General features: G+C 35.8%; 2 protein-coding genes and 1 non-coding gene across 3 annotated transcripts in view; 1 reads left to right on the forward strand and 2 right to left on the reverse strand.

Annotated features, from left to right (window-relative positions):
* The window catches only part of LOC136821982 (sphingomyelin phosphodiesterase 4-like), a gene marked incomplete in the record, with an annotated part of 45,134 nt that overhangs the window by 10,650 nt on the left and 8,738 nt on the right, over positions 1 to 25,746 (forward strand). The window contains 3 exon segments of the mRNA XM_067078203.1: positions 21,482 to 21,521; positions 23,865 to 24,028; positions 24,451 to 24,672. Of these exon segments, the coding sequence (XP_066934304.1) occupies positions 21,482 to 21,521; positions 23,865 to 24,028; positions 24,451 to 24,672 (426 nt within the window).
* On the reverse strand, positions 1,278 to 18,481 carry LOC136822003 (uncharacterized). Its single transcript, XM_067078225.1, has 12 exons — positions 18,134 to 18,481; positions 17,184 to 17,277; positions 16,594 to 16,717; positions 12,850 to 13,019; positions 11,772 to 11,937; positions 11,406 to 11,506; positions 10,214 to 10,483; positions 4,336 to 4,516; positions 3,400 to 3,494; positions 2,818 to 2,988; positions 2,106 to 2,346; positions 1,278 to 1,622 (listed from the first exon to the last, which is right to left on the reverse strand). The coding sequence occupies exons 1-12, from the start codon at positions 18,464 to 18,466 to the stop codon at positions 1,340 to 1,342; spliced, it is 2,229 nt and encodes a 742-aa protein (XP_066934326.1). The 5' UTR covers positions 18,467 to 18,481; the 3' UTR covers positions 1,278 to 1,339.
* Trnaa-ggc (transfer RNA alanine (anticodon GGC)) lies at positions 25,362 to 25,434 on the reverse strand. The gene has a single exon. It is a non-coding gene; the product is annotated as a tRNA-Ala (tRNA).

Genomic DNA, 25,746 nt, shown 5'->3' on the forward strand with positions numbered 1-25,746 from the left:
ATTTATTGAATTTGGTTCATTAGATCAAAAGTTGTGTTCAATTGAATAAAAAAGTTACTTTCTGAAAGTGCTCAAAAACGTTAAAAATTGACCTATCAAATTAAACAGAAGCGTGATTATTTGATACATCAGTATTTTCGTTTTAGTCATCAAAAATGATATTTAGTTGTCTAAATGACCTTTTGTTATATAAAGGAAGGTTGAATTATATTAAAAGGAAGAAAATTCGTCGAAAAAGGCCAAAAAATCTTGTAAAATTCAGAAAAATACATCAAATATGGGTTTCGAGGTACACCCAGCCTTACATAGACTTTATCCAATCTACAACCAAAAATCTGAAGAAAATCTCGGTAAAAGTAAATTAAAATGATTTTGATGAAGATTCTAAACCCTTTTGATCCATCAGTTTCAAAATTTATGTGTCTAATTACTGGAAAATGTTCTTAATCATGTAAAGCCTATTGCGATTGCTAGTTTTAAAACAAAATTTTGATAGGTCGATTTTTAGCGTCTTCGGGCACTTTCTGAAAGCAACTCTTTTATTCAATTAAGCATAACTTTTGATCTATTGAACCAAATTTATTAAATGACCCATCAAAATTTAAGTTTATCTTTCTTCTTTCCAATGGAATAGGAATGATTCTTTTAAAATTTTTCGATTTCGAGAAAATCTGTTTCATAGAGAGAAACTTTTTTGTGGCGCACCCGGTATAATAACTTTATGTCACCCATAAAAAAGAACAAAATAAGAACAATTTGAGGCTCAAACAGCCAACAAAATAAGAACAGCCGAGTCTCGTCAACAATTACCGGTTCTTATAAAAAGAAAATATTGTTGCGGCGGGAAGAGAGGAAGGGAAAGAATGGCCTTAAATAATCATCAAATTGTCGGTGAGGAATTGAGGTCTTCTTTTAAAGCTTGTGCTATTTTGCTTCATCCAGAGGGCAATGGAGCTCTAATTCAATATTTTATGAATTTTGAAAAAGTTCTCATCTTGCATAGTACCACCATTCGCCTAGCGGGGTGAAGCCGTTGTCTGAACTCCAGTCATCACATTCCATACGAAATGTTTTTCTTGTCCCCTTTCTGATCAATTTGCTTCATCCAGGGGGCAATTTAAACTCTATTCAATATTTTATAAATTTTGAAAAAGTTCTCATCTTGCATAGTACTCATCTTGCATAGTACCACCATTCGCCTTGCGGGGTGAAGCCGTTGTGTGAACTCCAGTCATCACATTCCATACGAAATGTTTATTTTGTCCCCTTTCTGATCAATTTGCTTCATCCAGAGGGCAATGGAGCTCTATTCAATATTTTATAAATTTTGAAAAAGTTCTCATCTTGCATAGTACCACCATTCGCCTTGCGGGGTGAAGCCGTTGTCTGAACTCCAGTCATCACATTCCATACGCTGGACTGAATAGATATTCACATGAACAAAATTCGTTCGAAAAACACAAAAACCCCATACAACTGTATCGGACGTGCTATATTTTGTACAATCGTTTGTATTATACAAAGAAGTGTCTCCTTCTAAGAATCGAATCATCGATGGCGTGTTCCCGTTTTCACTGCGTGGACAGAAGCAAGGAATACCGGATCCTCCTGTACCGATAACCCTAAAAATGAAAGTCAAACTTTCATAATATCTGTATATTACCTTTCAGGGCAAATTTGTCGGAATTGGTAGCAACTTTGATAATGCTAATTGGGTGTATAAGCTTATCAGAGTCAGGTGGGCTATTTGAAAAATACCGTGCCGCTGAATAACAACATTATCTATCTAGTCAAATTTCGCGGTAGACACCCAAAACCGCGAGAATAAGTTCCCTTAACTCGTTTAATACCTTTATTATGCAATCTGTGATCTCGACTTCGGGCGAGGTCCAAAAGAGGGCATAGGCTCGTAACTTTCCTAGGCCCAGACCTACTGTCACAGGGCCTGAAAAATTGAGTGATCTCAATCGATACCAGTGACACTCGGTGAATCAAGGTATCAAAAAACCTCCGTGTTAATACTTCTCCCTGCCCAATCCCTCCCTCTTAAAATTATGTAATCAGTCCTTCGTTGAGAGTGTGCAAAGGCTGATTTCAAAACTCACTTTCGAAGGAATTGTTCATTTTTGACGGCCATGTTCACTTTTCGTCCGTGCCATTCTTTAGTACACGAAAACCTAATCTCGGTCAATTCATTGAAGGTGTGAAATTGCATCAAGTCGTAAAAGCTATAAACAGCGTTCATATTATTCATTCTGTCTTGGTAACCACTGCCTTTTTGTATATTTGACACAATGCTGTCTGCAACATCTGGTTGGTCTTCTGTTGATTTAACTTTGGTATGACCTGTTTGGTGGATACATAAAACACACATTTTTGTATAAAAACAAACTATATGAAAACATAAATGTTTAAGAATAAGTTGAGAATTTTTTAAGGTTTTTGGGACTCAATTTCTTAGGAAAGTGAACAAAGGTACTCTTATAATGGGAAAAAATAAGACCATGTTAAAAATACTTTTAGGCCTAAAACTAAAAAACTGGAAAAATGAAAAAACACTTTTAAACCCCCTGGAAATTCAGCTCGAATTACCCCCTGGAAATGTTCGTCCACCCCACCCCCCTGTATGGATATAAAATGGAATGAATGGCCCATTGGATTTATCGAGGAAGTGATTTGACTTTTATGGGAGATGATACGGTTTGATCTTACCTACTTATCTATACTACATTGAGGGAATGATGGAACCCTTTCGGGAAAATGGTTGGATTTATCGAGGAAATGATTTGACTTTTATGGAAGATGATTTTATCTTACCTATCATCATCCACCCTACTCCATCCTCATTGTCCATCTCACAATAAACCCTTTTGTAAGGTTTTTCATTGTTGACGTTAGTCTTAATCCAATAATAACCGGTTCTATATTCAGGGTTGCGCTCCTTCAATCGTCTGCATGAATGACCTGGTCTTTTCCTTGATACACCCTCTGAATGAGACGAGAGTAGATAAGATGATTATGTGCGTTTTTTTATATGTCTTTAATAATTTTCCTGCGAATTAAATGATATTTTTAAAGCCAAAAACTAATTCTAAATCCTTGCATTACAATATTCTTCGAAATTTGTTCATAGTGGTTACCTTTGAAGATTAAAATCTCTTAAGATTTTTTTTAAATTTGAAAATGAGGCTTACTCAAACTTATTCGGTGAAGCCTTACCTTATCGGGGAAATTTTCGTCGGGAAAAATTTTCGTCACTTGCTGGTAGTTGGTAAACGTATTAAGGCCGGGGAAAATTTTCGTCACTTGTCCAAAATTTCGTCACTTTTCCCCGACGAAGTTTTCCCCGATAAGGTATTTTTTTAATGTTCCCAACTTTCCCATTCATCCATTACTTACCATATTGCAAATCACCGATGGGAATTATTTGGTCTCCAATCTCCCATTGTCCCTCTGCTGATTGTCTATCAATATGACTGAATCTACCGTGTGCACTACCTATCATAACATAAGAAGAATTTGCTTGGTCAGCACAATATTCACTGTTTTCCAGTTCCTTGGTAGAAGCTTTCATCAAAACTCCAATTGGCATACACGCTTTTTTTATAAGAACATTGCTTTTTCATTTCATTATGGATATTATTAACTATTTGGGGAAAATTATCCTAAAATTTTCTTGCCATATTGTTAGGTTAGGTTCGAAATTCGACCTAAGTTTTAGACATGTATTTATTGTGGAGTATGAATAGTTCCATTTATACTGAGACGGAAAAATCGTCTGAGACAAAAAGTTCGTAAAATGTGATCTGTGAAGGAGATTCTATTTATTGAAACATGAATGGAAAGTACACTCCTCCATAATGCTCATTTTCCAAATTGCTCGTCTCAGCCAAATTAATCGTCTCAGTATAAATAGAACTAATTTTTGTAGAAGTAATGAGCCTTGCTTGGAGATAATCGGCAAATTTACAGGAGGAAATATTCTTATTTTTTTGACCAATTTCATCATGAATATTCTTATAAAGTATATTCTTATAAAAAAAGCGTCTATTAATTTTCTCACAACAAACCCAAAAGGATGGGAAAAAAGATTTTTTTTGGCCAGATTTAACAATAAGGAGGTCATCTGACCGGATTTGTGACATGGGGTGGCCAAATCCGCCGATTTTTTTTCCCGCCGAAATTTCTTCCTTTAATGTATTTTACCTAAGGTCATAAGGTTCGATTTCGGTTAAACAATGAAGAACGATGAATTTCTTAATAACTTATAATTAACTTGAGTCTTTTAAGACCATCTTAAGATAACTATTCGGCTCTTGTAAAAATAATGCACACCTACCGTTACTACCAGCTATATTTCCCCAAGCCACAAGGAGCCCCGTATACGAAGAACGGGGGACGTATGCCACAAATAAAAGCTCCTCTCTATTTTCCATACCGATGTCTTTTCGATCAAAGCTGAAATATTTTCCATTGATTCCCAGTCCACGATAGTCCACGCTCATAACGGTGAATGCTATTTTTTGTAAAATGAATAGAGTAAAAAACCTTCAATTGACAGACACTCTAAAAGGCGGACACCTCTGATTAGCGGGCAATTCTATTTTTCCGACCATTTCCTAGTCAACTTCCTATAAAAACGTTTCCAAAAGGCGGACACTTCTAATTAGCGGACATCCTATTTCCCGATGGTGTCGGCTAATTTTAAAATATAATATAATAAAATATTGTTACGTCATTAGTAGGGTACACTTTTCTACAACCTCCGATCAAGGACTGCGGGGAAGAAAATACAAGTCATAGTATTAGAGATGGAGATTTTTATCGAAAATACAAATTTTTACAGTCATTCTTCTAATTTAGTCCAACGAAAAAAAACAACTTTATTTTTAATACCTTATCGGGGAAAACTTCGTCGGGGAAAATTTTCGTCGGGGAAAATTTTCGTCGGGGAAAAATTCGTCACTTGCTGGTAGTTGGTAAACGCATTAATGCTGGGGAAAATTTTCGTCGGGGAAAATATTTGTCACGTGTCCAAAATTTCGTCACTTTTCCCCGACGAAGTTTTCCCCGATAAGGTATGTTGTACTAATATTAAGAGGGAATAAATTCTTTCAGAACGTAACCTATTTTTGAAGATGTGAGCCCTCCCCACTGGGGAATGGGAAGTGGGAATTTCTCTTCTTTCGATTTGGAACGCTTTGCGCTCTCCAGACACCGCTGGTTCTGTACACGCGAGACACAGATAACATGATGACATGACATAGTGATGACACTCGAACCACGCGGGAGAGCATAAAGCTCGTCGCAGGCCCGGAACGGGATGAGTGACACCACACACCACAATGCCTGGCATATCACCCACAATCTTGTGTCAGAGTAGTGGTACCCAATTCCCCTCACATGGTATGGGTTGACCCGGGTGAAGGTGTGTTCATTTGCCAAGTGAACCGTAGTACTACAGTGGGAATCGAACTCGGGTCTCCCAGACAGGAGTCAAGAGCGATGACCACCACCACACCACTACGCCGGAACGGAACCTATTTTTTCGTACTTATGATTAGGGGAAATTCATTCAATCCGTACTAAATTACCTTAAGTGGATTAATTTACGCGAGGATTATATTTTGCAAGTTTCGTGTAAAATTTAGAATCGTTACTTTTCCTTAAAGAAATACCGTCAATAAGAGACTGATTCAAAATATTGAATAAAAAACTTCACCTTTCTAAATATTTCACTTCTCCATCCGAAAGATTAACGAACAAAATAACTGTCTCGGCAAAAAGACAAAAATTGAAAAGGAAAATTTGAAAAAATTTAGATTGTTCCTTTTAATATCCGTACTAGACCAGCGGCCGAGGTAGTGAATTGTGTCACCGAAAACAAACCGAAAATGGTGTGGTTTGTTCCAATCTTGAGATATTTCATTTTTATGGTGGGTAAATATGCTGAAAAACTGCTGACTCAGCAAAGAATATCAATAATTTTCAATATTTAAACCAAAATATCTCGAGATCTAGACATCGAAAGTTGACAAACCATACCATTTTCGGATACTACTAATTCAGGGCTATCCAGCTATGGGAATGATTTTTTAGGAAAAAGCTCCCAGAAAAATGCTGATGTCATTGGAAAACGCCAAAAACGTCGATTTTTCGCCTTAAAAATGCCATTTCTCGGCACCAGGTGGTCGAAACTTAATAAATAACCCCATTTTCTTTATCTACTTTTCACACTGAATCCGTTGGTAGCCTCAGATATTTGATTTTCAAACTTCGAAAAAACCGTTAGTAAAGGGGCGACCCTTGATAAGTTCTATCGATTAACTAAAAATCGATTCACTTGAAAACTGCAGGAGAATCGAAAGGTAATTTTTTTTTGTCAATTCTACACCCTATTAGGAGCATAATATCAAAAATTTGCCCTGATCTAAGGGGTGCCCTACGAAAACCATTTTTAAGACATTTTCTGAATCTCGGACGCTGGTCTATACAGGGGGTGAACGAACCTTTCCAAGCCAGAAAAGATCCCTTGGAAAATGGCAAAATTTGCAAATAAGCGCTTAGAAAAATTCTTCAAGTGAGGGTAGATGATTTAAAATCTGTCTTTTACCTAGACTAGTAAACTAGTCGGTATAAGTATTGCTTATAATAAAACTGTCAATCAAATAATGTAAACACTAGTTAAATATTCAGCGCGCGTGAGAGAAAAGGAAAATAACCGACTAGAAGCTTCTTCCGACGCCTTTTTTTCTTCACCTAAAATCGTAAGGAGAGACATACAGATTTCTGTATGTCTGACCCGTGCGGGATTACATTTATTTTTCTTTCTGTTTATTGCATTTTTGGAAATGCTCATTTATTTATATGTTCCCATGTTTAATGTTACTATGAAATATCATTTAGTCAAAAAAGTTGGATGGATTCTCAAAAACCTAAAAAAGGTTGTAAAATTAAACAACGTTTTTTGAGGGAAGAAGCTTCTAGTCGTTGAAATTCAGAAAAGAAACTCAACCTCACCTCTTCGATTCTTTTTATTTGGAGCTTGAATTTTTTGTATATGGGTCTGTTTTCAACGACTAGTTTACTAGTCTATCTTTTACCCTTTGGAAGTTTAAATATTTACCCCCTGGAAAAATGAAAAAAAAACCTTCCTTGGATCGAGTTTCCGCCTAGAAATGTTCATACCATTTCGTGTTGCTAATAACAAGCAAATTGGGTTTACAGTGACATGCATAAATTATGTTGATTATTCCTAATACTCTTAAATACTCTGCTTCTTAAACAATAGGGACCTTTAACATCTAGGATGGCGACTTGAATGAGGACGTGACGTAAATCTTAAAATTAAACCATTACCGTCTTCCTCCAAAAGACGACGTTAGAAAATAATTTTCAAGTCGTCTTGAGATTTGAAAACGTCATTAAAATTCACTATTCTCGTGAGAAAATTGATACGAAAAGAATAGAATCTAGCTGTGATCCAGATATCAATCCCCGGGGGGGGGGATGTTCTTAGGCAAAAATGGGTGCTGGATATGTGCGGACAGTAAGGGTCGGCTTTTTCACCCTTCAAAGTCTCTCTGAGGATCGGAAAAATCAGAAAGTTTTAAACCAGTCTCTCTAACCCTTTAACTGCCCATGTCGAGCATTTTCGATTTCTTTGCCCATGTCGGGATTTGCCGACATGAGCATTTTCGATTTCTTTGCCCATGTCGGGATTTGCCGACATCGGCACTTTCCATTCCTTTGCCCAAAAATTTAACACTTCTACAAAGATTTTGTATTAGATGGTTTGAAATGAAAAAAGATCTTAGTTAAAAGCTTTTCTATGTTGAAAAATAACTATTCAACAATGTTCAACTCAAAATTATAGTCCTTGGCTGATACTTCATATATTATTCAGAAAATGAAGTCAAAATCGCTACCTTTTGACCATGTCGGCAAATGCCGACATCGGGCAAATAGGTCGAACCTTCTTTTTTTCCCGTGGCAAATAGGTCGAACCTTTTTTTTTTCCCGCGGCAAATAGATCGGACCTTAAAAAAAACGACGGGCAGTTAAAGGGCTAAGGGTTGGGAATTTTTTTTTTATTCTAAGTAAAAAATTGTAAAAAAGTCTCTCTAAAAGTCACCTTTTCAGCAAAAATCAGTCTCTCTAAGTGTCGGTTTTCGGAGGTCCCGTCCGCACATACCCCTCATCCGCCAACCCTAGTACCCCCCCCCCCTTCCGGATCAATCCCTAAGGGTTTTCTTTTTGTTCAATCCTTAAGCGATTTCTTTCTGCTAGGCAAATTTTGGCTAAAAAGTGCCTAAAAATGGGGTTTTAAGGAGTTTGTACAAAATTACTACATTAGTATTTTCTGGATTTTTTGGATAAATAAAGAGGGCAAGATTCTCTAAGAAGTGATTGAAGTTGTTTTTTCGGGGAATTTTTCTTGGCCGTAAAAATTAGATTTATTTATTTATTTTGCTGTTGATTTATCTCGGGAATTGTGTATTTATGTCTTCTGTAATAATTTTTAAGTTTCAGCGAAAGAGACTCGGTGAATTGCAAAATATTTCATTACGATCAGTATTTATAACAAATGTGCAGAAGAGTGCACGTTGCAGTGGTAGTGCTTCATAAATATGAAAAAAAATCAAAAAGTTGTACCGTGCATTTGCGTACAATCATAAGATGTGACCAAAAAACAGTTTTGTCTAGAAAATTATATACATGAGAAAATTCTAATTATGATTAGAATAATAACGGATAAATTAATATATTTTATGTTAAAGCCAGATTGACATTATGTTTTCCGAGGTCTGAATCACTGCATCAAAAATGCTGAGCTTGCATAGAGAGTGCAGTTATTCAACCAATCATCAAAACTAAAGATAGCGCGTGACGTAAGTTAATTGTCCGATTCAACACTGTAATGTCTTCACTTCAATTCTTCAGTAATACTGTATACATTTTAATAACCAGAGAGTTTTACAATGTTTTGACTGCAAAGTGTGGAATAAGAATTGGAATGAATTGTCTGTATTTTTAATGGAGCTGTGGAATGTTTTTGCAGAATAAGCAAACAGACTCGTGAATAGATATACTGGCTTTAAAGCTTGCGTTACGTATCGTTCAATCTAACATTTCGTTTTACACATATTACAGTAGATGAAAATCAATCTGTAGAAAAAAGTAAAAAAAAAAACGTTACGAAAAGTATAGAAAATGTGTATGTGTGAAATCGTAAAATACAGTATTGTTTACTTGATAAAAAAGAAGATAATTTGAGCTTTATCGTAATAAATCACGAAAGGGCACTCAAGGTAAACGACCGACCATACGTGCAGCCTTTTAGGTTCCTTTTTCAAAGCTTCCCAAAATACACTGTAAAGGCTTGGGGACACGAAGTTGTTTTCGCGTTGGTGCAATGCAACATGCTTTATCCCACCAACACAAGAAAAAAAGTGCGCGTCTCCTGGTTTCTTTTTTTATTTCATAGGACAAAAAGTGAGGGAAAAACCCAAAAGACACGCTAATTTTGTCCTTGGGACAATGGAGCCAAATTGATTCGTTATGATTTCCTGCCATTCTACATGTAATCGTATTATGCTTTTATATTGAAACACACATACAAATAGAGAATAACGGTTTAAAAAATGCATAAATATTGGTTTAAACCGGCCTTCATTACGATAGATTGTTCCATTTTTAAGCCTGACACTAATTTAATTCCGATCACTTACGCCGGCCCTTATTACGCCAACGACGAAAAGGGCCGGCGTAAATTAGGGCTGCAAAATTACCGCTCTCGTCCGCCATTCCTAAATAAAGCGCTCAAAAGGAAGAGGAAAGTTAGCTGAATATAGAAAGTAAAAAAAAATCGCATTCTTACGTTACTTTTCACCGAAAGTAAATCATTATTCCATAACCAGCCGATAATTTTTAAAACTAAAAAACAAAATAAAGTCCGAAAATATTCATTTTGAAACCATCAAAAATGAAGTAAACAGATGAAGTGATCTCATAAAAACATGCTATAAAAAATATGCTATATGCTTTTTGCCTGAATGATATATTAGATAGGATACGAAATATTTTGATGGTTTCAGAGTAAATATTTTCGGACTTTCTTTTGTTTTGTAAAGAACGCGACTTTGATAGTTCATAGAAGAGGAGAGAGGACTTTCAACCAAGACGTTTCCTGCAAAAAGTGAATACAGTATACCTCTTGAAAGATCAATAGGGACAATTTTATCTCCAACTCTCCATTGTCCATTTGCTGGAGACGAAGCAAATCTGCCGTGAGCTGTTCCTCGACTTCCTCCATTCACATAACCCCAGACTTTAACTTCCGCGGTTGTTTTTGTTCGTGGAATGTAGGCTAGAAATCTTCGTTCTTCGTGATCGCCCAGGCTAATTATGTGACGATCAAAATTGAAATACTTTCCCACAGTTGGACTCGAATGATCCACCGCGAGAACAGTGATGCTTGTGTCTAAAAATCAAAAGTAACCGGACTGACTTCTAAAGTCGGGAAAATTTTTCAACATCTGTAAGGTTTACATTACGGAGTTTTGCAAGACCACGTTAAGAATTTTGCAACGGGAGGCCTGGTAACCCATTCCTTGTTTTCGGGATTGGTGGGTCTAACTGCAATATTTTCAACTTTACGCGCAAATTTGAACCCCACTGGGATTACGGCTTATCAAAGGCCGATGCAACATTCCTCTCCGATGGGAAATTGGCCCGCTTCTTTGCTTGGGCGGCCGTCATCAAAATATCAGATAGACTGGAGTCGTTTATAATGCGTGTAATACTAATAATACCAATACTAATAATAATAATACGGGATTTAGTTTGTATAAACGACTGGAAGAATCCGGTGTTCCAGCCTTATAGCTACAGGGGCTAGCTACGCAGAAACTTGCGTAGCGAGAAAACAATTTATCAAGCAACAACAAACTCTCAAAACGAAATCAACTCAAATGAAAAACTTTCAATACACAAATCCACACATATTTTTTTTCTCGAGAATTATTTTGAGCAGGAAAAAATTACAATTGCAATATTGACACTTTTCTTTTGTTTGGAGTTAGTGTACAAAGGTTTCTAGACGACTAAAATTGTTCCATTCATTACTTTTTGCTTTATTTCTACTATGTATAAATTAGTCGTCTAGCTTGCTAGACTAAATATCAGATAACTATTCTGTATTCTCGCGAATTCTTAATCATCTGGATATTTCATACTCTGTTTTTTCTTTCAGGGACATAATGTCCTCTTTCAATGCAATGCCAATGTATTGTTTTCAAATAGCACGACAAAGAATAGAAGGTAGTACTTAGGCTATGTTAACCTTAGTCAATTCCCAAAATTGGCAGCAAAACACTTGTCCACCCTGGTTTAAACTTGCTCACCTTTTTTCGACGACTCAGTGTTGATGATACACGAAACTGTCTCAGGATCTGTCGGTATTGCAGCGTTGATGGAACTGACGCCCGAGTAACAGGTGCACGCTCTGGAAAGAAGATAAAACATGTTTATTCAGAGTTTTTAACAAAAAATCTTCAAATAGTTGGGTTCAGTTAAATTTCTACTTGCGGTTTTTAAAATTTCGAGCGAAATTCCTTTTTTGCCATTATTTTCTGACGATGATTGCAGATTACCAATCCAATTTTCAAAGCCATTTGTGCCGTCTACATTAGATTATTTTGAATTAGACTTTATTATAAAGATCTTTAGAATGTCTCAGATATAATCACTGGTGAATTGATTTTACTTACTTTGTGTCACCATAGTATGTAACAGCATTGATGTTTTGAGTATCATCTCTTTTCTTCTTGTAACATGCATGGGCGCAAAGCTCCCTTGAATTGAAAACGCCCAGGGAGTATTGTGTCGTTCCGGAACCAGTGACTGCCTCGCGATGAACAAAATGACAACTTAAAGCTATAAAAAGAGTACAGCTAGTTTAGACTTTTCTTATCCGTCAGGCACCTTCTTTTTATCGCAAGTCAAAACTGGAAATTGAATATTTTGAAAGTTATTTTCTTCATTGGTGACAAGACACTTAAACCTAGTTTGATTAGTTAGCAATCTTTTTTGTGTACACAACTCTCATTGGGCCGTACCATTCTGTATCCATACATGGGAGTGGACGAATATTTCCAGGGGGTCTAAAGGAGTTTTTTTATTTTTCCAGGGGGTAAAAAGTTATTTTAAAATTTAAGTAGGTTAAAAGACTGATTTTAGTATATAGTAAGTCCACAGTCATTTTAAGTTATGTGTGAACAAAAAAGTAAAATCAACACAGTTTGTTTACGAAGTCATTTACGTCATTTTAAGCTATGTAAAGTTTATCCAAGGGTCTTTTTGCTAATTTTCCAGTTCCTTTCAAAATAAAGTCACAGTGATATACACACTTCTCGAGATTAATCAGCATTATTGCGGGCCTCGTTTTCAAATGAAATAATTACTTCAACCAACATTTAACATGTAATATGTTTTCCCAAAAGACCGTTTTCCACAATTTGATTCAAAACTGCAAACGCTTGCAAACATTAATTATGTCTGACGACGTTGAAGTATCGTAGCAACAAGTCTCAGAGAACGAGGCTCGCAATTATTTTATGGATTTAGAGAAAAGTGTATACACCTTTTCGACCGTAGTCGCGCGGTCAGGCGCGTGCCACTTAATTATTTAATCATCCCCCTAAACTCGATCCAATCCTTTTTTGAAACATTTTTCTATTGTCTATAGGTGCGAAAAAAGGACTGAGACGGTTTTAGTGGGATAAAGCGGACAAGAAATGCCCGCGTGGCAATTGGTGGTTACGGTCGAAAAGGTGTATTGAAATTTACTTTTGTTCCCTGCATCACATTTAGTGAATACCCAACAATTCGCGTAATAAGCTCCGTGTGTTATAGTCGCTTTTCCATATTTGGCTCCTCTTGGAATGACGTAACAATCGTGGCCGTTTACAGTCTCCAATGATTCGCATGCTGCACCATCAGGGCTTTTTGAGGTGTGGCTGTGAAATATGAAGATAAATTAAAAATCTTTCATGTTCTATCATAGTCCGTTTAAGAAACGATAAGAGAAATTATCTTGTTTTGCCCACTTTTTGGACCTACCCCGGTGGAGGTCCTATAAATTAACCTTTGTCCGTTCGTTCGTTATTAGCTTTCCTCATGATTGGCTCATTAGTTTTTGCTGATTTTTTGTACAAAGATGCATAACTATAAACCCTCGAATGTGACGGAGCCCGATTTTCGAAAAAAAAAATGGGCAAATTTGGGCCAAAAAACGGCTAAAAAACGGGCTTTTTGGACTTTGTGAAAAATTAGATCATTAATTTGTTCTGATTTTTTGCATGAAAGTAGGGTACCATCATAGGTAAAAGATGGCACATTATCAATTACTTAGGTATTAGCTTTTCTCGAGATTGGCTCTTTTATTCTTTATGATTTTTTGCACAAAGATGCATAACTATAAACCATCGAATGTGGCGGAACTCGATTTTTGGAAAAAAAATTTGGGGGTAAATTTCAGCTAAAAAACGGCTAAAAAAGGTCTTTTTGGATTTTGTGAAATATTGGATCATTGTTTTTTTCTGACTTTTTGCATGAAAAGTAGGTAAAAGATGGCTCAAGCAGATCTTTGTAAAAAAAGAATTTTTCAGCTCAAAAGACGCATCTTTATCTATAAGAATCACTATTAATAAGCATACATCAATGTTCTTGAAATTACTGAATTTTTTGATGAGATACTTGCTCTCGAAGTCTTGAATATGAAAAAATATTTCAAGAGCATGAAATTTTGGTTTCGAAACGTTTTTTTATAAGAAACAAACGACTAATTTTAATAGATTGTCACTATTTGTGTTCTGAATGATTGTTTAATGGTCACGCTCATGTAGATATCAATTATATATGTGTTAAATGCATAACCAGGTAGGTCCATAAAAGTATCACTTGTTAATCATGTGATTAAATCTTAAACCAATCCCAAGAGGAGTACTTGGTAACGTGATCGAAAACTGAGCAGATCGATTTTTATAATCGTTATTAACAAAGAAAAAAGTTAACAAAAAGCTACAACAATAGGCTTCCATACCAGGGCTTTTTATACGGACTATGATTCTAAAGTTCTATACATGCTATATAAGGAACAAGTTAAGAACATAAGGCTTTGAAAGTTTCAGGCTTAAATCTCACAAAGATAAGAACATCCCAAGGCCTCGAAAGTTTTGGATGTTCTTATAAAAAAAGCATGTAAAAACATCACACATACACACCATTTATCTGAATGTAGTGTCTTTATGGGTATAGACTACAATTTTGGTATATTTTCACTCTTCATTTATGTTTATTGATATGTTTAGATTTGTTGATTTTCTTTGGGTTCATGAAAAATTCGAATTTTTAAGTCGGAACATTGATTCGGCTCGAAGAATGAAAGTTTTCTTTGTAATTTGGCTCCGCAGGCGAAAATCTTTGGCCTAAGAAAGCTCAAACAGCTTTAAAAATAACCCTAAAAAGGTCAGCGTTTTAAAATAGCTGCACGAATTTTTTTGAATTTCAGGTTGGATGTATGCTTTCTAATCGAAGTATGCTTACAGCTTATAAACGTTGTGCTTATAAAAAAAGGAGTGAATAAGTTTTTCAAAAAATGAAAATTTTGTTGCCTGTGATCCGACTTGACACATAGATCCATGACAAAATCAATTTTTCGGATTAAGTTTTATCTTGTTTATACTGAAGCTGTCACATGGTCAAAGTTTTTGTTACATATTGACATTGATGAGAGAAAAGAAGAAAGTGAACATCTTTTCTGTCATAAAACACTACATGCTAACGTCATAAATATATCATAAGTCATATATAATTTAAAATAAAACTTGAATTGGGGGAAATCAGGATACAAAAAGCCTAGCAACCCTATGAATAAATTTATAGTGTTTGTTTGTTTTCCCCTCGCAGTAATTAAATCCTATTGGTTGAAAAGCATATCACATGACTTTCCGTGGCAAAGAATGAATAAATTTATAGCAGTAATCGCACGATGAGTTATTTTTTCTTCTTTGGCGCGCCTTCAAAGAGAGCAATTAATCGTTAATTGCATTCTGTAGAGAGCAATTAATCGTTAATCACACTCTTCAATGAGGCGCCAATGTTTACAAAATTGACTTTAATGTTTTTTCTTACATGTTTTTATCGAATCTTTTAAAATTGCATTCGAAATTCATTTTTTGAGAAAGAAAATCTTTAAGCAAACAATAAAAAAAAAACATAAAGATAAGAGAAAAATGTAAAACTTTCAGTGTAATTTACTTTCCTGACGGGGTAAAAGTAGTGAAAAAATTGTGCGATTAGCTCGTAATCACATAATAACTCGTACAATTCGAAAATTGCACTCGTGATTTTTTTGTTTCGAATTTACCTCGTCCTTTCGGACTCGGAAAATTAATAACAAAAAAGTCACTCGTGCAATTATTCTCGAATTGCACTCGTTATCATGTGATTACATATACTAATCCAAAAACCTGTTAATAGTTTCGGAGGAGCCTCTTTTTCAAGTTAGAAATCACGTGACTAAAAAGCCTATGGAGTGGTCAGGCAAAATGAATAATTTGACTATGTAACCAAGTGGATTAATTTATGCAATGATTTCGTAAGTTTCGCGAGTTTTTCCGAAATTTTTCAAAAACCCCTAGGAAAATGAGACAAAATATTAGTTGAAAAAGAGGCCCACGAAAATTATATTATTTAAAAAAAAGTTTGTGTCGCGAAAATATTTTGCTTGCAAAAAATTTATCCATTTAAGGGAAAGTCACTGCATTGAAAGCCTTTAAGGGTCGTTTTCAAAGCGCCGATTTTTTGGCCACATTATTACGTCGGTCTACAAACCAACAGCCCCACCCCTCTTCCGGGCTGCAAGGTTTAGAAAGAAGATAATAAATTTGTAGAAATGATTACGTGTTTTTTTATAAGAACATCCAAAAATTTTGAAGCTTTCGGATGTTGTTAACTTTTTCAGCCTAAAAGTTTTTTAACATGTTCTTAACTTGTTCTTAGTATTTTGGCCAACGAAGCCTTATGTTCGTGTATAGATACTACGGAAAGTTTTTAAAAAATGTAAAAAAAGGGACATATGTTTAGATACAGTTATTGCTGGTGTATTTCTTTGCCGGACTTGACAGTATGTAATGAGATTCCAGGATGCTTGAAAACTAAAGACAATGCTTCTGAGGTTGAAGATTTCAATAAAACATGTTTTAACTTAGCCCTCTTTAATACTTTAAGGGGACTGATTTTCCCGGTGCGAGGGTACTAAATTGGCCCATTTAGTGCAACTAATTTTCGCGATCGACACTTACTTTTTGCTGAAATTCTTTCATATTCCTATTCAGGGGTTTTTGAGAATTTTTAGCAAAAATACATTTCGCGGAACTAATTTTTGTGGTAGACACTCAAAAATGCGAAGATTAGTTGCCGCGAAAATTAGTTACCTGGAGTAAAAATCAAAGTTTATCATCAACAATCTTAAAAGTTCCTTGGTCGGCAGTACTTTTCCGTGTTCGAATTAATAATTTAAACACTTACATTTTGCATTGTTGAAAGCAGTCGTGAGTTGATGAGAAACTTCCTAAAAACTTTTTCCTTGAAGTTGAAATTTCCAGATCGTTTGTGCCATGACATGCACCATAGTATTTGTGAGCGCAGGTGGCTGTGAAATAAGAAAGATTTTTTTTTTTTCAATGTTTTGCAGAATTCAGAATAGAATATTTAAGGCAACACGTGGAGGTTGTTTTTAAATTGTATGACTTTTTAGAATTCCTGTTCTTATGCTTACTTAGTAGGCTTCAACAAATGTACGTGGGCAATCTAAAACCCTTGTGTCGAAATCCCGAGTCGAGGTAATTCATAAAAATGAACAAAATATTACTTTGTGAGTTTTAGCTTTTGTTGGCACCACTATTAAGTAGTAGTTTAATTACTGGGGGTTGAGTTTGAAGTGAGGGCCGCTAAATTCGTGATATTCAGAACGATTTTCACGGAAGCAACTCGTTTTTTTTGCCAGAATGGGGTAAATTTAAACTAGAGAAAAATTGTTCAAAACCTGCCACCTCTGGCAACAACCGTAGAATACATTACGTCATGAATGTCATGATTACCATTTTGTCATACTATACCTTGGTACTGGCACCTGTCTCCGTTCCGTCCTTTGGGACAACAATGTTCCTTTTGATTGATCAATGACGTCACTTTGTAACAATCTTCATAGTCCTGTGTAGAATTAGAAATGCGCAGAATAAATCTTTAACTTAAAGTGAAAATCTACTTCAGAATGAACTTCCCTGTCTGATAGTTTTGATTTAAGTAGACCTTGTGGCAACTATTTTGAAAGAAAATCACCAAAATTCGAAATCTTAAAAAATTAATGGAGTTTCAAAGAGTTTAAAAATGTGATAAGAGATGGTCTGTACACAGACCCGATATCTTCGGAATGTTCAAAATTCATTGCCGTAGGAGGTTCTATATGTTACTTTATACGTGAGATACGCTCTTCTACTCTTGCAAACTTAAGGAAGAAATTTTGACGGAAAGAAAATTTGGCTGATTTAGCTAATTAAAATCTGCCAAATAAAGTTCCCGCTAAATTTAATTTTTCACATCGCCTGCAAAATTAAATTCACGCAAAATTTAAATTGTAGTATTTATTCATTCCCCAATTGTTTGTCATTTCAGGCTTTAAAACAGTATTTTTCTTATATTAAAGCGTTTTTTGACCAAAAATATCCTTCATCCGTCAAATTTAATTTCCGCTTATTTTAATTTCTGAAACCATCCGCCAAATTAAATCCCCGCGGAAAATTCTCCTCTTGAGGAACTTCCGAGTTATACTTAATCGCGCTATCGTAAAAAAGTTGATCCTAGGCTAATTTTTTTGTAGTTCATGTTAGTTAGTTCGCTTAGTAAACTAACCCGGGCTGAACATTTTATGATGGGTAGTTATATAAACAGACCCAATGTCAACGGATATTTTTAAACTCATCACTAAGTGAATTGCCATAGAGTATTTTAAATATGACAAATAGAACAAAGTTAGTAACAAAATTTTTTTTTCATCTGCTGTACAAACCTCTGTTGGAGTTCGCTTTTTTGGTCCATAGTATGTCCAACCTTTTTCCTCTTTCATGTCTAAACTATCATCGTCCATTTTGGATTCTCCCAAAATCTCACAAATACCCTTTTCCAAATTAACATTAAATGCTTTGCCACCACGCGCCAAACAATGTGTTAAACAGGACACTGGACTCCTTTTGCTAACAGGGATGGATGCAATTGGTTTAGAGACTAGCTTCTGGTCTCGGCGAACATCCGTTAATGTCAGTTCGCCTTGTTTTTGCCGTCCGTAAGCCGTGCCAGTAAGGATAAGAACATACAAACAGGATAACCAAGGGAAAAGTAGCATCTTTGTTTCACAAAACGTTTTCTTGGGCATGAATCTTTATCATTGTTTTTTGCTGGCATGGAGGACTTATGACAATAAAAGACAATAGAATATTAATTTCGCAGTACACGTTTGTTTTTATAAGAATATCCAAAACCTTTGAAGCCTTAAGATGTTCTTAACTTTTTGAGTTTCATGCCTAAAATGTTCTTAACATGTTCTTATTTTAAACCCCTGTATCACAGACCCGTTAGGACTCCAGCCCCACTGAAAAATTTAGCTAAAATTTCGTCCCCGGTGGACAAAATACTCTGCAATTTCAACCCATTAGGAAATTGACTTTGATTTCATCCCCATTCGAAATTCAATGCAAAAATTTGCTTTCCAAAACCATTTAGTAGGGGGAAATTTGTTCGTTTTTTTGAGGTCGCTCGATTTTTTTAGTCAAAGCACTTGTTATACATTTTTGGAAAGCTAAGGGGTAGGGGAATCGAAATAACTTGGGTGCCAATTTTGTTTCGGACACTTTGGTACGATTTTCGGACAAATACGACGGTCTCGGGCAAAAATCATAGGGTGCAAAAATAATGAAAATTTCAGCTTGAGAAAACGGAGACCTGTTATATATTTTTGGAAAGCTCTCAAAAAATTAAGATTAGTGATATATTGCGAGTATAGGTGATTTCTTTACCTAACTCCAGATATTAACCCTTAAAAACAGTGTTTTTCAGCCAGAAACAGCTGTTTTGTCCAGTTTTAGCGCTTTCGGAAGCTCAATATCTCGAGTTAGGTACTGAAATCACCTATACTCGCAATATATCACTAATCTTAATTTTTTGAGAGCTTTCCAAAAATATACAACAGGTCTCCGTTTTCTCAAGTTAAAATTTTCACTAATTTTTCACCCTATGATTTTTGCCCGAGACTGTCGTATTTGTCCGAAAATCACACCAAAGTGTCCGAAACAAAATTGGCACCTAAGTTATTTTGATTCCCCTACCCCTTAGCTTTCCAAAAATGTATAACAAGTGCTTTGACTAAAAAAATCGAGCGATTTTACAAATTTCCCCCTACTAATTCCCACTGGATATTTTAAGCTCTGGAACAATAGAATTTCTATCCCCATTGGGGATTCGATAGAAATTTTTATCCCCACTGTGGGAAAAAGTTCAACCGGGGCTGTGAGACAGGGGTGTTATTTTCGCCATTTTTTGAATATTTTTGTCCATTATATTAAAAGTCGGGTGTTTCAGAGTCCGCAAAGCCTTAAAATGTTCTAAACTTGTTCTTAATATTTTGGCCATCGAAGCCTTATGTTCTTATGTAGTTTAACCTTGCAAAAAACGTGTGCTGTCCAACTTGGTCTAAAAACTACCATTTAAACGTGTACTGGCTACAAACTGATTACTCCTCGTTACTCCTCGTTACTTTAATGAATCCTCATTTTACTAACTAGTTCCCAATGCCCAGTTTGCAGAGTACGGTAAGGCTGCACTCGAGGAAAAATTCCGCACTGGAAGAACGCACCTGATAAATTTTGGTCAGGACAAGGAAATTCGCCCAAAAAGGCAAAAACTTGCTAAAATTAGCTGCACTTGAGGAAAAAATAGCTAAACTCTGCACTCGAGGTTAAAAAACCGCCTGAACTTGCACCTGAAAACCTCAAATTTTGCACCTGCACTCGACTTTTTCTGACTTTGACACAAACGTTTCACACTCTGCAAACTGGCTCAATGCCAAAATGTTACGTTACAGTACTTTGACACAAACGTTTCACACTCCGCAAAAGTCAAACTGATTCTCTCTCCCATGATAATATATTTATATGTTCAGTCTTTTCGTCACAATGTTGGATGTTGCAATGCTGTGTTGTTCAAATGAATAAATGACAGTAACGAATAAACAGATTTTCACTTCTGAATAATTTAAAATCTCTTGCTACACTGACGTATTTGTTCTGATTTATAAAAATAATTTTTAACCAGATTCAATATTTGATATTTCGAAATTACATTTATTATCGGTACTACGCCATTAAACGACTTCAAAACGCCATCTTTTCCGCCCTTAAACGAACGCTGAGGATTTCCCAATTTAACGCGTGACAATAAAAATAATACACGCGTTTCGAATTAAAGTTTGTCTGCTGCGGAGACAAAAAAAGGCTGGAAATTTTTATAGAATTCGAATTAGATTTGGTTTTGTGCTCGTTGAAAAGATAATCAGGAGTGGGATATATCATCAAATAGAAAAACTGAGATGATGCTTTCTTGAACTTTTTTTGACTCCGAAAGAAAACATGATCAGGTAACCAAAACCAATAAATGTTATCATTTGTAAACCATTTTTCCATTTTATTTTTTTTTTATTTTACTGTATTTTATAAAGCGTTTCAGTTGTTGCAAGTTTTTTTCGTGCAAATTAACGCAGAAACAATTCGAAACCCGTATATTCCATTCAATGAGCGCCACTCTTTAGGGTGTGTTGGTTTATTAGAAGGTTTTGCAGTTTTCTTCAAATAGGCGCTCTTCAGAGGTCCATATAGGTAATGTAGACTGATTTTTCCTCTTTAACGATTAGACTTCAGTAGCGTAGACATGAGGGAGGCGAAATTTGTGTTGGAGAACAAATTTTTATAACACAGTAATTATATATTCATAATATAAAAAGATAATTACCGTGTCATAAAAATATGCTCTCCTACACAAATTTTGCGCCCCTCTTGCCTACGCTACTGGATTTAACGACCTATATAACTTTAGACCAACAGGGAGTCTTTATCAGAGTGCGGTGGTCCTATGTAATTACCAATGATTCGTTTCGACCGTTGAATGGCCAATGCTAGTGGACGGAAAGGCTGTTTCTGTGCCTTCACAATGCTGATGTTTTTACACACCCCTTACGCCTCTCAAATCATTCTAATCGGTCGATTATCAAAATTATAATGTAATTGGGCCAAATCAACCAGTCAGTGCTCAGAAGAATGATCGGAAGACATTCTATAAGCTTCTACAATACGTGTTTTTATCGTTATAGGTCTTATCACAGCCTGCACTAATGGAAATATTACATGAAGGTATTCAATCATATTTTTCCTTTGCTAATTTTTGGTTTAAGATTTTAGTATCGGGCACCCATATGCAGAAATTCTCATCCAACACGCTCAAGCTCTGAAGGTCGGGAAAATTTCAACATCTGGAAGGTTTTCGTTACGGAATTTTGCAAGACCGCGTCAGTGATTATGGGTTTTCGGGGATTAGTGGGACCAACTGAAATATTTCTAGGTTTACGCACAAGGGTAGTTGAACCGGCACATCAAAGGTGGATCAATCATCTCCGATAGGAAATTTTTCCGCTCCTTTAGAGCTTTAGCGTCCGCCATCGGGATATCAGATAAGATTTTCACTGACTGCTCATAATTCAAGTTGTCAACTTTTTGGACATAAGCGTGCTGTGAAATCAAAATGTTCAAATGAATCTGTATGTTTTGAAAGTGATCTTGTTTTCTTGCTAATTTTAAATTATTGATGTCGTAGGTTGTGTCGTTGTTTATTACCAAATGTCATTAAACAGGACCCTATGCTGCTTGAATTGTTTTTAAAATTTATCACATGAAGAAAATCCCCTTTGATCAGCTAGACAATATAACCTGCTGCTTGAATTTTTTTTTAAATTTATCACATGAAGAAAATCCCCTTTGATCAGCTAGACAATATAATGAGAATTCTAAAGCTAAAAATAAGTTTGTTTGCGAATTTGTTGTCGCAAATAATTCAGGACGGCCCTCTTTGGGATGTTATTCTCTGTCTTGCTGTGACGCAAAAAGAAAAAACACGTTTTAATTCTAGATATGTACGTCGGAAAGCAATATTCACGAAAAATTTTCCAGGGTCAAATAGCCTAAACTAGACGTTAAGGTTTTTTTCTGCACAGTAAGATTTTCCGTTTTGCGACTTTTTCGAAGGTTTGTAGGCCAAGTTTTCAGGCTTCAAGCATTTGATTTTCAGTAGATGTCAATTGAACTTTCGAATCTCCTTGAAATAACGAAAATTCCAATCGACGTCAAAACACTTAAAATCCTTAAAATGCTTCTTTTTGAAAACTATCAAAGTCGAACTCACCAAGAAACAACATAGTATTTCCCGCTTTCCCACTCAGTACTTGCTAGTGGACACACAGCTTAAGTATTTTCAAAATTCAAAACGACCCCTCGTTTTTGTCTAAAATCCCTTGTTGAAAAACTAAAATTATGAAAAATTTCACTACAGTTTTTTCTGTACGTCAAATTAGCTCGTCCCTTTTAAGGCAATCGAGGAAAGCAAATTTAGAAAACTTTCGAAAGCCATTTACACAAGATTGACCCGAAAGGGACGTGATTATTCTCAACTTCAGTTGAGCTATAATCTGAGAATGTCTGTATGTATGTATGTATGTATGTCTGTCTGTCTGTCTGTATGTATGTATGTCCGTCCGAAAACTTTAGGGCAGGCTGGACACTTCAAAAAAGGTCGGATTTGGCTGAAATTTGGCACACTTGTTCCTTGGGTGAATAACTGGGGGTGTTTTTTTCATTTTTTGAAAATTTTGATTTTTGGGGCCTGGGGACGAGTTTTTCGCCAAAACGAGGCTAAAACTTTGGGGCAGCCTGGACACTTCAAAAAAGGTCAGATTTGGCTGAAATTTGGCACACTTGTTCCTTGGGTGAATATCTGGGGGTGTTTTTTTCATTTTTTGAAAATTTTGATTTTTGGGGCCTGGGGACAAGTTTTTCGCCAAAACGAGGCTAAAACTTTGGGGCAGCCTGGACACTTCAAAAAAGGTCGGATTTGACTGAAATTTGGCACACTTGTTCCTTGGGTGAATATCTGGGGGTGTTTTTTTCATTTTTTGAAAATTTTGATTTTTGGGGCCTGGGGACGAGTTTTTCACCAAAACGAGGCTGGCAGCCTGGACACTTCAAAAAAGGTCGGATTTTGCTGAAATTTGGCACACTTGTTCCTTGGGTGAATATCTGGGGGTGATTTTTTCATTTTTTGAAAATTTTGATTTTTGGGGCCTGGGGACAAGTTTTTCACCAAAACGAGGCTGGCAGCCTGGACACTTCAAAAAAGGTCGGATTTGGCTGAAATTTGGCACACTTGTTCCTTGGGTGAATATCTGGGGGTGTTTTTTTTCATTTTTTGAAAATTTTGATTTTTGGGGCCTGGGGACGAGTTTTTCACCAAAACGAAAAGTGTACCAAATTTCAGCCAAAACGGACAAAGTATATTTGCTACCTAATACTAAATATTTGAAATGTTACAATTGGGCCTTCTAATAACGGGAAAATCTGAAGTTGAGCCCAGTGCGGTGCGCACGTTCGACTATTTGAAGAGGTCAAATCAAATTTATATTTCTGATTACATTACTCTTATTTAAGGTATCGAGGATAGCATGGCAGGTCAAGGTTCCTATCTCTCGAATCCTTACAAAACTGAATCGAAAAGTGGATTTACATCCCAATCGCACCAGCTCCAGAACAATGACAGTGTTTTTAATGGCTCAGGAAATACCACACTCTTCAATATCGAGAACAACCGACACGTAGGTTTTTCTATTAATTACGTAACAAAAAGTTTGATTATATGAATTATATAGCTGCCGTAGCGTGAAGGTTGAAGATATGACCATGGTGCACAATGTTGTGGGTTCGAACCCTAGTCGGGTCAAACCAAAGATTCTAAAGTTATAATTGATTTCTCTCTACTTGATGCTCAGTAACTTAAGAGAATTTTCAAGGACTATTATAGAAATCCAGGGAAAGGAGTGGCGACCTCACATATGGTCGCAAACTTACTTACTTATATAGAGGAGTCAGACCGGTTGTTGGTTATTGGTTTGTACGGATTTTTATAGGTCATTGGGCCAAACTTGTTCCTTGAACAGGCTATGCAAATGAATTAGCCCGAGAAAAAAACAGGAAACTAAACAAGAGCACATGAAAATGATTATATTTTCTACCCTAGGCTTTGGAGCTCTGTCAGCAGATGTCAAACACTTTGATGGGTATACGACACAAGATTTGTAAAGCTATCGATAAAGAGAAGAATCGAAGTAACACGTGGCTTGGATATTTCCGTGAAATTTTTATGATGAACGAAGTGGATGATTTCTCATGCAAGAGAGACGAGAACCGATTGATCGATTACTTAGAACACTCGTGCAAAGCTTTCGCAAATTTTTTCAAGGTTTGTAAATGAAGCTTTTTTTCCCAGATGATATCTTTTTGACCCATACATGTTATTTTAAGCGTACAAAAAATCGAAAACAGGCTCAGAAATGCTTAGGAAGGCCCGACAAGGCTGGAAAATGCTTGTAAGGATGCTTTTATCCCAAGCAAAGATTTAGGGTAATTTTAAAAAATCCGTAAAATACCAACCAAGATCAGGAGAATACATTTTTCGTTAATGCTTAGTATATGCTTAAATTTTTGCCATATCTGAGCCTAGTTATACTCGTGAACACTCGACTTTGTAAAATTAGATTGTTCACAACTCCGACGGGGAGGATTTTTTCCCATTTGACCTTCTGGATCTGTAATACGGGAAGTATGTTTTAAAGTTGAACATAAGCTTTGTTTGCATAGAGAAATGTTTTTTGGTGAAAGTCATACAAAATTCAACCAATAAACATCATTCGGAAATGAGATTTTTATCGGGTTTTTTACACACGTCTGCTTTTAGGGTATCAATAGTTATGTATTTATCGTTTTTGTCAATGCAAGAAAAAAAAAATGGCAAATCTCAAAATAGTATCTTAGGAAAATGAGAATTTTTCTATAACATAAACTTTGGACAATGAGTGAAATCAAGTGCGTATTACTTATAGGAATAAACGGATCCTGCACTAATGTACTTCCCAGTTTTCTCAAAGGTAACGAAGCGAGTGGGAATTGAACCCACGACCTCTCGCTTGCCGGGCGATTGCTCTCCCAACTGCGCTATCGGTTCGTTGCTATTACACCTGGAATCACAGAAATGAACTTTTTTGTTTCAATACGATCAAATAACAGAATAAATAAACACAAACACAAACAAAAGATCATTCTTAAAAACATTTAAGCCCGCAAATTAAAATTTCAGTCTGAACCTAGATTTATTGATTTTACTTAAAACTCTTATAGACAAAAGTTTCTCATGCTATAATGCTACCTTAAGGGAAGAAATTTTCGCGAGAAGAAATTTTCGCGGAATTTAATTTCGCGAATCAGAGTTTAAAAATGGCAAATTTCGCGGAATTTAATTTCGCGAATGAGCCGATTT

The sequence above is a fragment of the Clytia hemisphaerica genome, unplaced genomic scaffold, assembly GCF_902728285.1.
Source record: "Clytia hemisphaerica strain Z4C2 unplaced genomic scaffold, Clytia hemisphaerica genome assembly, whole genome shotgun sequence".
Taxonomy (NCBI): Eukaryota; Metazoa; Cnidaria; class Hydrozoa; order Leptothecata; family Clytiidae; genus Clytia; species Clytia hemisphaerica.

Bases quoted from the DNA above. Each gene is read 5' to 3' on its own strand.
- LOC136822003 (XM_067078225.1), bottom strand. From the start codon at position 18,466: ATGCTACTTTTCCCTTGGTTATCCTGTTTGTATGTTCTTATCCTTACT. The intron at 17,278-18,133 runs GTTTGTACAGCA...AATTCTACACAG, and splicing joins AAAAGCGAACTCCAACAGAG to GACTATGAAGATTGTTACAA. The intron at 2,347-2,817 runs GTAAGATAAAAT...TCCACCAAACAG, and splicing joins AGTAGGGTGGATGATGATAG to GTCATACCAAAGTTAAATCA.